Source organism: Grus americana, chromosome 15 (assembly GCF_028858705.1).
Source record: "Grus americana isolate bGruAme1 chromosome 15, bGruAme1.mat, whole genome shotgun sequence".
Lineage (NCBI taxonomy): Eukaryota > Metazoa > Chordata > Aves > Gruiformes > Gruidae > Grus > Grus americana.
This window is the reverse complement of record NC_072866.1, coordinates 12,510,229-12,527,028: the sequence shown is the minus strand read 5'-3', so window position 1 is coordinate 12,527,028 and position 16,800 is coordinate 12,510,229. Positions and strand designations below refer to the sequence as shown.

General features: G+C 51.2%; 1 protein-coding gene across 1 annotated transcript; it reads left to right on the top strand.

The window, feature by feature from the left end:
* Positions 1–719: 719 nt before the first annotated feature.
* On the top strand, positions 720–16,668 carry AMZ1 (archaelysin family metallopeptidase 1). Its single transcript, XM_054843192.1, has 7 exons — positions 720–792; positions 8,188–8,524; positions 9,144–9,311; positions 10,188–10,316; positions 10,660–10,823; positions 12,204–12,380; positions 15,988–16,668. Exons 2-7 carry the CDS (start codon positions 8,221–8,223, stop codon positions 16,555–16,557), a joined length of 1,512 nt encoding a protein of 503 aa, XP_054699167.1. The 5' UTR covers positions 720–792; positions 8,188–8,220; the 3' UTR covers positions 16,558–16,668.
* Positions 16,669–16,800: the final 132 nt, after the last annotated feature.

Below are 16,800 nucleotides of genomic sequence, written 5' to 3'. Positions count from 1 at the left end.
CGGGAACGCGCTTCCCAAAATGAGGTCTGACTTTGCTCTCGCTCCTCTCTCCCAGGCTCCAGCCAGCCGGGAGGGACCTGCTGCCGCCTCCAGCCCGCGACTGCCGGCGGACACCTCCTCCCCGGGCCCGTCCCGGGCTCGTCCTTCTGCCGCCGCCGGGGGCGGCCACAGCCCGGCCTCCCCCCGGGCACCCCGGTCCCCTCTCCCCCGTCCCCGGCTTGCAGGGGCAGTGCGGCCCGGCGGGGTGCCGCTCAGCCCAGCTCAGCTCAGCTCAGCCCAGCCCAGCCCAGCTCAGCTCAGCTCAGCTCAGCTCAGCTCAGCCCAGCTCAGCTCAGCCCAGCTCAGCTCAGCTCAGCTCAGCCCAGCCCAGCTCAGCCCAGCCCAGCTCAGCACGGCTCAGCTCAGCCCAGCTCAGCTCAGCTCAGCCCAGCCCAGCCCAGCTCAGCTCAGCTCAGCTCAGCTCAGCCCAGCCCAGCCCAGCCCAGCTCAGCTCAGCACGGCTCAGCACGGCTCAGCTCAGCTCAGCTCAGCCAGCCCGGCGCTGCCCCCCCCGCCCCCCCCGCCCCGAGGGCGCCCCCCGGCGGTTGCCCCGCACATCTGCGGGAGGCGGCTCCCGGCGGAGAGGCCGAGCCCCCCCCTTTGCTCCCCCTTTTTCTTCCTCCTCCTCCTCCTGCTCCTCCTGCTCCTCCTGCCGCCGCCGCTGCCGGGCTCCGCTCCGCCTCGCCAGCCCCGAGCCGGGTGCCCCGGCCCTGCCGCACCTCCCCGGCATCCGCAGCCCCGGCCCGGCGGGCGGTGAGTCCTGCCCCTCCCCGGGCAGCTCGGGGGGACGGACACGGAGGGGGGGGGCGGGGGTCGCTCCCATGGCGGGGAGGGCACGGCGCGGCGGGAAGGGGAGGGTCCGGCCGGCCCCGGGGTGCGGCGGGAGCCCCCCACGGCGGGGGAGGGGGGGGAGCGCGGGCTCGGGGCATCTCCCCGGGTGCTGGAGGCACCGTCCCCCCGGTGCTGGAGGATCCTGCTCAGGGCATCCCCTTCTCCAGGGTGCAGGGGGCCGCGCTTGGGGCATCCCCCCTTCCCCGCCGGGGTGGTGGGGGTCCTGCTTGGGGCTGGGGGCCGTGCTCGGGGCATTATCCCCACGGGGCGCTGGGGGTCCTGCCCGGGCAGTGTCCTGGAGGGTCGGGGCCGTCCTTGGTGCACCCTCCCGGGGGTTTGGGGTGCCGGCGGTTGAGCTCGGGGCATCCTGCCCGGCGGTGCCGGGGGCCGTGCTTGGTGCATGCTCCCAGCGTGCTGGGGGACCTGGTCCTTCCCCAATCACCCACCCGTGCGATCCCCACCCCGGGGATCAGCATCAACTGCCCCTTTTCCAGACCGGTCAGGGCCGGGAGGGCTCAGGTGTCCCAGGAGCAGGACCTGCTTCTGCAGCTTTTCCAGAACATGCCTCTCACCCAGCAAACCTCTGGGCTGGCAGGGCTGTCTGGTGGTTAGGCTACAGCTGGCCACTAAGAAATCTTGGGTTTGGGGTCTGTCGTTGTGTGTCCCCCCTCCCAAGGTGTGCTGGCTTTGCGGCTGCTCAGCTGTGGTACCACCTTGGAGCCCCCTCCTTCTCTTTGGCTGTAAAATGCAGATAAACACCCTTTACCTGGCAGCACCGCTTAAAAAGCACTTGATTTCTTGGGAGGAGGCACAGCATTACAGTGCATTTATACAGCGTGATGAACCACTTTCATAATGCCTGTGCTCGAGGGAGTATCTAACCATAGCCATACCTGTTTGGGCATTCATCTGTATGGAAAATGCAGCCTCTTTCCTGGCTAACACTGGGGTTGTCTTGCAGAAGCCATTTAGTCTGTCTAGACAAGTATGATGAAAAGCAAAGTGCCCGGAACTGTGAACGATTAGAGCTCGGGTATCTCTGCAGTGTTAGGTTTGATGTACAGCGCTCATAGGTGTTGCTCGGTGCTTTTGGGTCTTTGGTTATCAAATGCACAGGAACCAGCTGGTGGATCGTAGAGATTGTTTCATGTTTGTAGAGATTGTTTCATAGAGCAAGAGAAGAAGAATGCAGCCAGCCCTTCATCACACATGTGCATGGGAGAAGCTTCACAGCAAGTTTAACCACACTAAAACGAACAGAGAAAATCATAGGGCACTGAAAATGATGAATAAATGGGTGATAAGGGGGAGCAGGGGGAAAGGCATATACTGTCAGCTTACTTTCTGGCGGGTAACACAGAGAAGTTTGTGAATGTTTGTATGGCACTTAGAGAGCCTCAAATAGAAGGCACTAAAAAAAAAGTTCTGTTATGCGTGAGCAAAGAATAAATAAAATCCTTGGGACAGAAGACTGAAACTAGGGATAATGTATGTCCTTAATACATACTCATATGAAGAAAAGTGTATTGAAGAGAGCAGGTTTAATGTAAAACAAAATGAAGGGCAAAGTGGATGTCTAAGTGTTCTTAAATATTGAAGTATTTAAGAACACTTAAATAAGGACAGGTGCAAGCATCTGTCTCCATCTTAGCTATTTAATGACCTTTACAAATCTAGTCTTTAATCCTGCAAACCTTTCTGCATCTGAGTTGTCCATCTGACTTGTCCAACAGTCTGAGTAAATTAATGAGGCAGATTCATGTAAGGACAAACTTCCAGGACTGAGCTTTCGGCAAGAACACATCAATCATAGTTCCAATATGACAGGTACTTCTCCCAGTAAACGCATGTGTGAATCCCTGAAGGTTTCCTCAGCACCAAAAATGACTCATTTTGAGACAGACAACACAAAGCATCATTTTCCGAGTCACAGACATATTCTAGAGACATTACACATAAATATTATTGGGATGTGGCAGTACATAAGGCCAGAAGGTTTTATCTAACTTTATGATGTAGAACACATACAGATCTGACTCAGTGTTTTGTGGCCATTTAGTGCAAAGTGAACAGAAGATGCTACAGTTCCTTGTGCGTACACTTATGGGGATGATCAGGTCCAGAGTACGTTTTATCCATGAGCAGAGGAGAACGATTCTGACAAGTGCTGAGCATCTTGCAATTCCCCTGCAGCCCCTGGAAGCTGCCCCGTTTCAGCTCTGAACCTGGCCAAACAGATTTGGTCTGGCCCCAGCAGCTGAGCTGATTCAGTGTGGCTCAGTGCAAGGGGCTGTGTTTAGGTCCTCGAGGAAGGAGCTGGACTAGTGAGAATTTTATTTGGACCAAGGTTAGATGCTCTCACACCTCGGTGTCTTCTCTCTGTCCCATCGTGCCGGACTTTCCTGCCCAGTGAGAGTCCAGCTTCTCAGTCAAGAAAAATCTCTTTCTATACATGTCAACAAATAAATTGAGAAAATTGCTTTCAGGCTGTCATCTGTGTGACACTGGGAAGGGGAGACTGCTCCTAGAGAAGCAGTAGCAGACACTCACTGCGAATCTCAGGAAAAAAGCTATTAAGCAACTAGGGCATGTGTTGATAATTAGTTAATGCTTGTTATGTTTGCTCTGGGCTTTTAATTTCTGTTGACTGGCTATGAATTTTCTGCACTATCACTGCTTGTTTACAGTACAGCACCTAACTTAAGCAATTAATCAGTTTTAAGAGACTCTGCTAACTGTCCTCCTGACATCCAAAGAGCCCAGGGAAGTGAGCCTGCTTCTAAATACTTCACAAGAGCTGAGAGGGGAAGGAAACAGAAAGAATCTCCTTCCGTGCGTCTGCAGCCTGCAGTGGATGTGAGGGAGTCAGAGTTAGAAATGACTTACGAGTTGACTTATAAGATAAACAACTTTAGAATGACCAGCTTAAAAAAAAAGTATACAAAAAAATACAATCCGTACAATGTTAGGGCCAAATTCCATAAAATACCAAATAAATCTGTTATGTGCCGAGTGCCCTTCTCCGGACCCGTACAACAGAGATTTTCTGCACACGAGACCATTTCTATCTTGTCAGAATATCCCAGATGAACTTGCACTGTGTGATATTGCCTCGGCTTTTGAGAATTACGCTGTTACTGTCAGCCCCAGGCATATCTATCCAAGGAAGCAATGTCAATATAATAGAGAATAAATGACATATCTGTGAATTACAAAAAGAATAATTCATAGGTAATTTTCAATTACAGAGAATAATTTATAGGTGCCTGATTTGCAAAGAGAATAATTTATGAGTAACCTGAATTGCATATAAAGCACATTTACACGGTACTGTAAGAAAGGGAGTATACCGACTGCTCAGCTGTCACGTGCTGAGACTGGAGTTTGGGGGCATTTCTTGTGAAAACACCCACTCATGAAAAAAAAAAATCCATCAAATTCTATAGTAAAAAGATTTGCGCAATACGCCCAATGTGATCTGAAACCTCTGCCTGTTAGCACAAGCCAGACGTACGGCCCGTGTCATCCTTGGAGCTCCTGCCTCACAGCGCCATAAGCAGAGAGGCCGTGATGGGGTTCCTACAGCATAATCATCGGAAAAGCTGTCCGCAACGGGCGACGAGGAGCCAAGTGCCAAAACGTTTGGGTTATGCGCGTCCCCACTGCGCTGCATGGACGTGGCGATGAATAATATGAAAGAGATGAATGACAGGACAGAGAGGGAGGTCTCCATGAACCAGCGCAGGCTGGCTCCTTCCCTGCCCTGTTAGGGACCCTGCGGGTGCCAGGAGGGCACGGACCCATGTTTCATACTGCACAGACGGGCGTTGCTCCCTTGTACGGTGCAGTACGGGTGCTCCTGGTTTTGGAACAAAATGCATTCGCAAACGGTCGCAGGATGGAATGACAGAACGCAGACTGGGACTAGGATGCTTTTTTCTAATGGTAGAAGCGGAGCGTGGCACACGAGTGGATGTGGAGAGTGTCTCCACCTGCAGCAGATCTTTACATTATTATTTTGATTGTAGCAAGTGCAACTACAAGTTATTGGCCTTCTAAATAAAAAGAGTTACTTTCTCCTCCTCAGGACTTGCTAGTCAAGTCCTACCACTTGTCATTAAATAAGGGGCCAAATTAGGTACTTTTTGCTTTAAAGACATGATGTCTCCTTCCTATATACCTGGAGCGCAGAAGGATGCACCCACTTCCACTTCTCCATCACCACCTTGGTGTCTTAAAAACTGAGGGGAGGTGGGGGGGAAATCCAAGCTAAAGTGCCGTTCCCTCCCGAAGCACTGCATCAGGGTGTTACACAAGGCACCCCCGGCAAAATAGCTACAAATTACAAAGCCCTTTTGCACTACTTCAGTTAACAAAACACTATAGCCATATATTAGATCAAGTGCAAATAACATCCACTATAGTTAATGTTGTAAAACAGTTTCTTTTTTAAACTGCTACAGTTGTCCATAAAAAATTTCCGAAGCATTAATTTTCTCCAGTGAAGCATTTTAGAAAAGCTTGTTAAAAAGAAGTAATTGTGTGGGATTTGGAGAGTGTAATGGGTTGCTGCTATTCTCTTGGAAGCAAAATCACGGTCTCCAGGAGAGGGAGGGACGTTTCGCTCCAGACTGTACGTTGCAAGTGAATTCCTGTGCTTGAGCTTTCAAACCACTAAAGCGTAATCATGGACATCCTTGGGCATGGTGGACATCACAAAACACCCGTGCTCATAGCTGGGAACGTCTGGAGCTGGGTGAATGTCCCCTTTTAGGAAGCTTTGGGAAACAATGTATATCCCATAGCTTTGGGTACACACTATATTACGTGAGAGAGCCCGGGGGGACGCATGCTAAAAAGACTGTGCGCTCATTGTGCCTGCTGTTGCATACATCCACTCTTTGCTACTTCCTATTAAGAAAAGAAAAATCCATTCATTTTCTAACCCGCTCCTCCTCCCCCAGACCCACGCTCCGTTTAGTGCCAGGAAGCGCTAATGGAAGTGGCTTGTCCTTCTCAGAAACCTCCTTTAACAAGATCACTCTCAACCTGGACCACGTGCAAAGTCTCTCCTTGATTTCCCTGGGAGCAAGGGGCAGGCAGTAGCTCACGGGATCACATTCTCCGTGATTTTAATGTCGCTAATAGTTTCCCGGGGAAGCTTCTGCAAATGACTAGAAAAAAATGATGCTTGTATTTAAAGTTTGTGCAACACAAGTGAAATCGTGGCCCTAGGAAAATGCAAATCTTCACCCTAGCCCAAAGCAAAACTCCTGCTGACCTGGTGGGGTCAGACTCCCACTTCATCTCCCAAATCTGGAAGCAAGTCGGAAGTGTAGAGATTTGGGTAACAAAGCGCAGAACAACCTCCCACGACCTCTTGGTGCTACCTGTAAAAACCAGCAGAAGCAATATGGACATTTTTTGGGCAATAAGAAGACGTCGCTGAGAAAGCATCACAGATTTTATTTCTAAACTTTCATTGGATTAGGGCCCTTGTACCACTTCAGATCCCAGCGTGCCATCTGTTGTCAGCCTTTAATGCTAGCAAAATACAAAGCTTGCAAAACGAAAAGCGCTTACCTGCTCCCTCTCCTAGGCTATGTACCCTTAGCGCCAAAAAAGATCATACAAACCGAGTCCTTTTTAAAGACTGCTTATACATACACATACCTTCCCAAGGGCTAGATGTAAAGAAATTCAATGTTAATTTTAATGGGCTGCCGCCTTTCTCTTACGGTGCAAACTACCGGAGCCTTCTCTGCATAACTGAGGAAAGCCTTTGGCTCATGCTGGCGCTATTTTTTAAATATTGAATTTTCTTGCTATATTGCTGTCCTCAAGGGCTGCTGAACGTCACTTACCTGACAGAGCTAGGCTGTAGACCTACTTAAATTATAGACTTAACCAGTTCCTCCTAAAATATTTCACCTCTTTTTTTTTTTTTTTTTCAGTGATTGAATGATGCTGTTACATGGCGATGGTCAGCGGTTGATACATTTGCTTATCCATCCAGAGAACTTGTCTGGTTTCTTTCAGTCTAGTATTAACTTGCCTAATAGAAGATAATACTTCCTAGAAACCCTGTGCTTGTGTGCGTATATACCTGTGTATTTTTCTTCTGCCGTGTACAGGTGGAGCACTTACCTGTGGTACCCAACTTTGCCCAAAGTACCGCTCCAGCATGCTCTAGTTTTGCTTGGCACGATCTCCTTACAAAAAGCGAATGGCTTTGGAAAAATCCAGACATAGGTTAGCCATAGGGGTTGTACTTAATTTCCTCTTTTTCTTCCTTTTCCCCAAGAAGTTTACTGGAATCTCCATAAGTGCATAAACTGGATTGGGAAATAGGTGCTTGACTTCTGCAGCTGTGGAAAACGCTGGCCTTAGAAAGGAGCCTGGAGAGGATATTTCCAGGATGCTCTGAATTAATTTCTTTCTGCTGCAGGCTTTCATTTGCTCTTTATTTACCACTTTACATCACCACCAGCATTCCTGATGCTAACGTGGTGTGACGTGAAGTTATTCATGAAGTGACACGATGGCAGTGGGCCCGTTCATATCTTGCTAGAGAGGCAGCACCAGCAAACACGAGTCCCGCACACCAAGTCCCACCTGCGGATGGGTCTGGGCAAACCTTCCCACATCTCGCAGCCTGACAACAGCGCTGTGAGCCGGCAGGTGCCCCGGGTCAATACCGAAAGTGAGGATTAAAAGGTGTTAGAGGATATTGTCAACAGTGAGCAGCTGCTTTCAGTGGTGTCGGGTAAGTCAGAGGCTTAGGCTTCTGATTGATAGATAAATGAAGACCACGATCTACCTCCTCTTTCCTGCCATGGACCTATGCCTTTGAGAGCCCCAAGGAGGGGGGTTTAGCCCAAGCAAAAAAGGAGCTCCGCCTTTCGGCATTGTCTGAGGGCCAGTGCAGCCAGTTGCACAACACACAGAGGTATTTCCCGTGTTATTGGCACTTCAGGATAGAGCACCGAAAGAAAAAATAATTAAAAAAAAATGAATCAAACTATCTGATTTAGTCCAGACATCTGGTAGCAATAATGGGGCTATGCATTCTTGAGCACCATCTACTGGTACATTGTCCATAAGCCAGTGACATACACGCAGGTGTAGAGCACCCCGTAACTGCTACTTTCTCATAAATGCACAGGGCTCCTGGCCAGCACTACGTGCAGCGTTTATAAGCTCCCAGTCAAACCTTACAGCTGGGATCTTGTGGCAAACTGCTTTGAGAGCAAAGCGTGAGACGGTTTCCAGGTCCCTCGCGAGGCCGCGTGCTGATGGCTGTGTCCCCTCCCGCAGGCAGTGCCACAGCCGGTGCACGGTCTCTCCGCGATGCTGCAGTGCAGACACGCTCAGGAATTCAGCTTCGGCCCCCGGGCTCTGAAGGACGCGCTGATCTCCACCAACCCGGCCCTGCAGGAGCTCTATGCCAAAGCTTTCTCCAGAGCGGAGAAGCTGTTCCTCTCCGAAGCCTACAACCCACAGAGAACGCTCTTCTGCACGCTGCTCATCCGGACAGCTTTCGACTGGCTCCTCAGCCACCCTGATGCCCCCGAGGACTTTGAGACGTTCTATCATGCCATGCTGAGGAGGAAGCAGAACTTCTATCGAAAGCACATTTACCTGCAACCTATAGGTAATGCGGGCATCTTCACTGAGCCACCTGGAAAGATACGGGAGGGAGGTGGGCGGTGCTGAACGCTACTGACATCCTCTTCTAAGGACTCACCTGCAAAATGCAATTGCCATAGCAAAGATAAGTGTAACGCCACAGGCTCTGACATGCCCCCAGTCCAGAGTCACAAGCCACGATGACAACCATCAGCAGACCTGCCCTGTAAATGGTATGTGTGCTCCTGGGTGAGACGTGCTGTGAACATCCATATGCATACATACGTGTATATCTATATATAAAGCAATGCTGGATAAAACAGCATTTGTGGAGCTCCATCCTTGACGGTTCATTAAAAACAGGCACTCATGCCCACATTAATCTTTCTGTGCAACTTAAATAGGAGATAACCTTCCTAGCACATCTGCCCTGCTAATGAGAGAGCGTACGAATACCTTGAGTCACCTCTCAGAGCTCCCTCTTCTCCTCCGTATATGTGTAACCATCTAGAGATGTCCGCCACGTCCCAGAGTAAGCCATTAACTTCAGAATGGCCCAGCCTGCCTCTTCCCCAGAAAAACCCCTTCAGACCCCATGGTTCACCCTGACTTTAAGGAACTGATAACAGAGCTTCTCTCCTTAGACTTGATCGAAGGGCCTGCTGGGCTCTCGCTGCTGGATTCCCTCCAGAGCTGCGTTGAGTCTTTCTTCCTGGGTCTGCGTGTGAAGTGCCTTCCCGCCATCCCCATCTCTTCCATTCACTGCTGCTACCGCCACAGCCGGGACTCCGACAGGGTCCAGCTTCACGCAGGTAAGGACCTGGGAGCCCGTAGAGACATTGGCCTGGCACAGGGGCACGAGCCCTCCCTTAGGAAATGCCCGAAATAGCTCTTTAGTGCCTGGGCAGGCAGGGGATGAGGAAGGGAGTGAAAAGGGAGAAATCCTGTTCCCATGGAAAACCCAGAACTTTGAGGCTGGAAACAGGCATAAAAAACAAAGTGACTTTCATCATATTTTCCTCTGCTGTTTGTATTTTCCAGAGCTATTACGTTTAGGGCCAGCTCTGCAAAGCAATCGGATCAGCTCTGTGGGAAGGCGCTGTTGATTTGGTGTAGTCTGAGTTCTCCCCTCCCTTGTCCAGAGCCAAAATAAATCAGTGGCCTGGATGGCGCAGGTGGGGAACTCACTGGCCTTTCATGTTCGGAAATTTGGGTTCAGATGTCACACAGCTCCCCAGGGAAATGGGTTTGTCAGCTGCCAAACTCGCGCTGCGCAAACATCTGTCTGGAGCAAGCTGTTTGCAGGTACCACAGGCAGCACGTGCTCAGCACAGACCCAGCGCTGCAGCTATGCGGCTGCTCCAGCTCAGGTCTGAAATGCCTGTAGGGACGTTCTTCTACTTCCAGGCACTTATTTCCATGGGTTAGTACTGAATTCACCTACATCGCTGCCCTTAGCTCCGCCTTGGTTTAACTCTGTGCTCAGCACCACTTCAGCAGTCAGGTCTGCTCATCCTTGAGGGGATGGGCTACGCAGCAGTGAGTCTCCGTCCGAGATACTGAATCCAGCAGCTCTCCCTATCTGTGCCTTGTATTGCATCCTCCTTCCCACTAACGGGGGGAATTCCGGCTCTTGCATGTCTTCTAGGGATGCTTTATTTTAATGAACATCTCCTGTATTTGTCCAGATGGGATCTTGAATTTCCTGAAGAACAACAAGCCCATGGATGCCCTGTGTGTCCTTGGACTCACTCTGCTGGACCTTTACCCATGTGAGACCTGGAGCTTCACGTTCAGCAAATTCCTGCCAGGACAAGGTGGGATTGCTGTCCCATGATCTCCTAGCACAAATGCAATTAAGGCAGCACTGTACCAAAAAAGACCTTCCCTGGGAGACTGGGATAGCCAAATCTTATCCTTAACATTTTATTCACTCCCTGATAAGTGGAACTAGGTTTTCCCAATTTAAAATTAGGGGAGTCAGGGCTCCTGATCCAGACAAAGGTAACTGAGGTGCTACAACCCTTTTGGGACGTGTCTCATATCACACCCTGTGTGCTCAACTGGACTGTGCTACAACAGCTTTCTCCCCATGCTGTCACGGGTGAGAGACAGCCAGAGGAGAGCTGATGCCTAACTTGTACGTGCCTCTCTTTACAGAAGTGGGAGTCTGCAGCTTTGCCAGATTTTCTGGGGATTTCCCCCAGGCTGGTTGCAGCAGCTTGAATCCGCTCACGCAGAAGGAACGGTTATGCGAAGTCAGCAAGGAAAGCAGAGACCGGACGCTGCCGTTCAGCGCCCAAGAGATGGTCCAGTGCTGTAAGGTAGGACCAGCGATCTCCTGCAGCCCTTGTTTCTTGCCATGTAGGGTTAAATATCCACGTCTCGGCCCGGAGAAGCAGGCACGAGACTCTGCTCCCAGAAGACGCAGGCAATCACAGCTAAGTCCCCACACTTAACGCAGTCCTAAAGAGCTTGTATTTTAGTGCACTGCGTAGACAACTCCTGCTGCCCTTGCCACTGGAGCAAACTAGAGCATCAGCTGTATAGCAAGGCTACAGGGCTTGCCTTACGTCATGGGGCAACACTGCGGCAAAAACTCTGCCCAGGTCCCGGGCTCATGCTTGGGTAATCCGAGTATTTTGCTTGTCTGGCGATGCACGTGCAGTAGGACCTGCTAGCTGATACAGCATTTGGAGGTTAATCAGAATATCTACTGGAGTTGTGTGTTAACTAATGGACGGGCGGGAAGGGGTGACCGTGTGTTCCTCAGACGCTGGTGTCCGTAAGGGGAGAGGAGCACTTGCCAGACCTGCTTACCTGGATGGATGAGGAAAATACCTCAGACAAGTTTGCATGCATATTTATACGCAAATGCCCTTAAACCCCACTCATCTCCAACACATCCTCTTCACGAGTGCTGTCCTCCCTCATCCCAATGTCTCCCCTGTGCCCTCACACCACCTCCGCTTCTTACGTTTCTCCTGAAGCCGGCCCGTGCAGAGCAGCCGCACCAACACCTTCGATGCCTTTTCTCTCTGCCTCGCTCAGGATTTTCGAGTCTGAAGTCTTTTCCTGCAGCAATTCCAAGTGATGTTAGGTGGCGATGGGACCCGGAGGGAATCCTCCATCCTCGGCCTTTCCACAGTTGCCAGTTCCCGAGGCAGTCGTGCTTGGCCAGCTGACTCCAGCGTAGTTGTTGCTTTGACACCGATGTTAAGAGCGTCTGCTTTGGGAGGACCCAGATCTGTTATTGCCAATAATTACAGATTTCTCACATGGACTGTAATGCTCTTCGCAGACCCCAGTGGGACTGGTTTTCCTCCTTAAAAAACCCCCACAAAACCAAACCCAAACGCAAAACAAAACCAAACCCCCACTCACCACCCTGTCCTTGGGAGGAGAGCGGCAGCAGCGCTGCCCTACAGCTCTGAACCCGCTCTCTGCAGGGTCTTCCCACAGCTGCTTCTAAAACACACACCCACCCTTCCTCCTCCACCATACAAACATGGCCGGTGGGGTACCTGGGAAGAAGGGAGCCACGTTCCCCTTTCACCTCGGAAAGCCTGGGCTGGGGACTGCCAGGGCCGAGCAACGAGTCAGTTAGGCTGCCGGGGAGCGGGGACGTGGAACAGCAGAGGAGGAAGAGGAAGGGGCAGCAGGAATGACCATGCGCTACTGTGATTTTTTTGCTTTCCTGAAAGGTGACCTGTCATGAGATCTGCCACCTGATGGGGCTGGGGACCTGCCGCTGGCTGCAGTGCATCATGCAGGGCGCGCTGAGCCTGGACGAAGCCCTGCTGCGGCCTCTGGAGCCGTGTCCCATCTGCCTTCGGAAGCTGCAGCACGTCGTGGGCTTCAAACTCATCGAGCGCTACAGGGTGAGAGACAGAGCCACCAGCCCTTCCTGGAGCACGGGGACACGGTGGGGAGCAGGGCGGCTCACCCCAGGCCACAGCATTAGACGTGCCGTAGCAGCGTGTTACACGCAGGTGCTCTCAGGGCGAGGTGCTGGAAAGGAGAGCTTACACCTACACAAGGGGGGCTGTACGTGCGGCCTGTGACTAACGTAGTGCTTGGCTGTTCACAACAAGGGACGGCGCAACAGTCCGACCACGTTCTGCTGCTCCCAAAAATGAGGTGGGGAGGACAGGCAGATTCCAAGCCAGAGCAGCGGTGAGCGCAGCGATTCCCACTTCTCTGCCCTTTCCTACGTGCCACTGCGGTTTTCTGTGGCTCCGGGGCTGCTGGTGACAGGGAGAAAACATTCAGTGTGTACTTTTCTGCAGTTCCTCTGTTTAAAGAGGATCCCAAATTATTACTCCCTAATAAGTAGAGGGTCCTAGGTTCATCTTTTGTCTCTTCTCTCCTACCCATAAAACTGCTAACGCCACGTTTAGACAACATCAGGAATAATGCTGAGACAGCCTTAGCTCTAGAAAGGGTTTTCTACCTCCGCTGTCTAAAAAGTAGCATTCAGTAGCCAAATGGCTGGTGGAATAGAAATAATGCCATCATTCTCACTCAGCACCCTGTCTTCTCCATGGTTATAATTCCTGTCTGACACACATCACGTTCAGAGACAGGATTTTCCACAGCTGCCTGTTTTCAAGTCTGTGGGTTATATTTGTAACAAGATACGCGCAGAATGAGAACGGGGATGCCTCTAGTTTCATTCAGCTTGGAATCAGATGCACAGAAGCACAGCAAAGGACGTGGGGGGGGGGAAACCAACCCACACTTACGTGGTTTTGCTGCTTGTCTGCGGTGGTGGCGGTGGACCTGTCTGACTCCGTGGCTGTTTGGTCCCTGCTTCAGTCTGAGCGGTGCCTAAATTGCCCAGGCTACCAGGGGAATCAGTTCTGGTTTATTTAAAACCCCAGCCTGGCAGCATCCAGCTGTTGCTTTCTAGAAGACAACTGCTGTCTGCATTAAGCTCCTCTAGAAACATTTTTGCCTTTGCACCTGCAGTAAATACTGTAATTGGCTCAGCATCCCCTGGTGACAGTGAACACAAACCTGAAGGGAGGATACGCTTGCCAAATGTCACATCTGCTTCCTTGACAAGGAGAAGCTCAGCTAGATATAGTACTAGCTAGTGTAAGAGAGTTGTGGTAATCTCTGTAAGAGGCTTTGCTATGGCATTGAGAGAGGAGGTAAGTGCCAGAGATGAATTAAATAGTTAAGGAACCTGATGGAACAGAGCACAAAGCATTTGGAGACGATACGAGATCAGAAAGCAAAGTTACTTGCTAAGCGCATTTTGAGAGGTTGTGGCTGGCCAAGTGCAAGGCTGAAGTCACATTTCCCTTTGGAAAACCAGCACGGACCCCACCTGCCACACACCAGCCCCAGACGCTCATAATAAACACAGGAAATGCCAGACACAAAGCTGTTCCTCGCCAGGAGCAGGTAATGCTGCTGAATTCTGCGACTGAGACACGGTTGCAGGCAGAAGAGCACGTGGGACAGGAAACCAGTCCTTACGCAGGAGGAAAAGCCCCTCAATTTATTTGAGTTGCATTCAGAAACGTACTCCACTTTTTCATCGCGGCTGCTTATTCCAGCGTGAGTCATCTTGAAAACTGAAAGCAAATAAATTCTCATGGCGTTTCCTCACCACAACCAGCGTTTCCACCTGCTGCTTCTGCAGCATCCCCGGCTCTTCTGCACGTAGCGCCTGGGGCAGCTGGCAGTGGGCACAGCTCGAGCACTGGTTTCTTCTGCAGCGTGGCCACTGCTGCTGGGGGGACAGCACTGCCATGGCAGAGGGGTTTGGAAAACTTCCAGTGCCAAACCCAGAGCTCCCTGAGGTGTCAGCCAACAGGTTTCATTCTTACCTGGGGAGGGCATCCACCTGAAATGCTCCTGCCTGCAGGTAAGCTAAAACGGTGAAGAGGTTATCCCTTTCTAGTTAAATATGAGAACGTAAGAGGCTGCAGCCCTACAAACCCTTTCCAAATTTGAATCAATAAACCACCCAGAGGGTGAGACACAGGAAAGAGTTTGGGGTTTTGGTGGCAATCCTGAGTCGATCATCCCCTCCTTTTGCCTTAAATAATCCAGACGGACTGAACATCCTCACCTCAGCAGCTTTTTCTCTTCTTGGGAATTGGGCTAAGCAGCAGTTGTGGTCCCTTCCCGGACTCACACTCTTGGGAATTTTCAGACGTTATGAACTCACAGGCTGGTTGCAGCTTTCAAACAGCTTCGCTGTCCCCTGCCCTGGTCCGGCTCCTACTGCAGCTTCTGGTGCCGACTTCGTTTTTTAAACCCAGAGGGAGGGAAGGGCTATCGGAGGTGGGATGAGGCAGGAGAAAAGTTGTCCCTTTACATTTTATCTTGCCCCAGAGGGAGGGGGCAGGGTGGATTAACTTAGCTGAAAGAGTCCATTTTATTCTTGCATGAAATTCTTCCCCGAGGCTTCATGCACAGACTGAAATGAGAAACAGGGCCGATTCCTCCCACCCACTCAATTTGAGCTCTTTATCCTTTCTGTCACTTGCCTGAAGACAGAGCAATAGGGGAGGGAAGGGGGAGGCAGCAGCGGGGGGCTGCGGGAGAAGAAGGGAGCTCTGGAGGGCTGGAAAGCTCCTGCCCGCTCCCCAAACAGCACAGCTCGCCCTGAGCCGAGCACGTACAGACCCGGCACAGCGACCGGGGGCTACGTCTCGGGTTAATGCTCCAACTGTCACCGCTGTTTCCTAAAGCCATCGCAGGGCTTTGCAAAGGTATCAGCTGGGAGCTGCAGAAAGTAAGGATGAAGAAATAGGCCACAAGGGTGTGAACAAGTTGAAAAAAAACCCATAAAAAACCCCCAACATATGCCAACAAGGCAGACAAGATCACCTTTGATCCAGCGATGACTGGAGTACTGCGATTCATTCCCCAAAGCATAAGGAATAAATGTGCCAGAAGCAACCCGTTACATGCCCCATTGTACCTTTGAATATTTAAAAAGGAAATTGTCTCCGACATTTTCCTTTCATTAATTCTTTCCTGGAGCCCAGCCTTCCCACTTGTGCATTTCAGCTCGAGAGGGAAGAGCTGTTCTTCGGAATAAAATGCACGTTACCGCAGCAGTTAACAACATGATGAAATGAAATTCTTCACTGCTATCTCAGGAGCTTTTATGACACAGCTTCCTCTAGAAAGGCACTGGTTTGGCTCTCGTGGAGACCACATCCACACAGCAGGGAGTGATTTTGTGCTGGTTTCTCCTACCATCTTCAATAATAGGGCAGACGCAGTCCACATCTGACTGGCGGCAGCTCTGCCGCAGACGCTGACCCCAAGAAAATGGGGCAAGAGACAGGTCCTGCTTCGCAGGGTAACCATGAGTTGTCTGAACCCATCTTCTGGCAGAGAGGACCATGGCAGCTGAAGCTGAGCCACCCAAGATGAATAGGTTTACCTGACAAACACTGGGAAAGGCATAACTGTTTTCTCTCGTTCTCTAAAATGAAACCTTTTTTCCTCTCATCACAGAAGCTCTACACTTGGACGCAGACTGTATTGTCCACATGGCCAAGGCAAGAGTCAGCAGACCTGTCCGCCTCAGAGGACATCCTTCCGTTCAGCTCAGACTCCGGGATGTGCTGCGAGAACGACTCTGAAGCGGTGACCTCCTTGTCCGAGCCGCTGACCCCAGACACTTGCAGCCAGGCCCTCTCCATCGGCCAGGAGCTGGACCAGGACGAACATTCGTGTTCACTGGCGGAGGCGCACAGCCAGCCCCAGCTCGCCGGGCCCACCAAGTCCACAGATGTCATCAAAGACTATGAACTGTGGCTGGAGATGTGCATTGCTGCCCTGGAGAGGAACGTCTCCGAGGAGGAACTGGCTCAAGTGGACAAGGCTGTGGATGCCCTGGCTAGGTGGGAAATGTTTACAGGACAACTGCCTGCTATGAAGAAGGACCTACCCTTTGCTAGGGACAACACCGGGCTACGGAAAGTTCTTGGAGACAAATTTTCCTCCTTGCGGAGGAAACTGAGTTCCAGAAAACTGTCTAAAGGGGAATCGTCCCCTCATCGTTGGCGGTGGGAGGAAAACTAGGCTGGGTCTGCCTTGGGTTGGGCCAGCTTGGCTCCCCAGCTTTGGTTACGTTACTGCCCCACTTCTGACCTTTCTCACTGCAAGTTGTTGCTGTCAGAGAGAAACAGCAGCTCCCCACAGGAATAAAAGGTGTTTCTTTTTCTGAGATTGCTAACATACTTTTGATGCTATCAGTTCTTCTCTAAGGGTTTTTCCTGTGCTGGTCTAAGTGACAGCACGACTCCAAACCCACGTCAAGTCCTA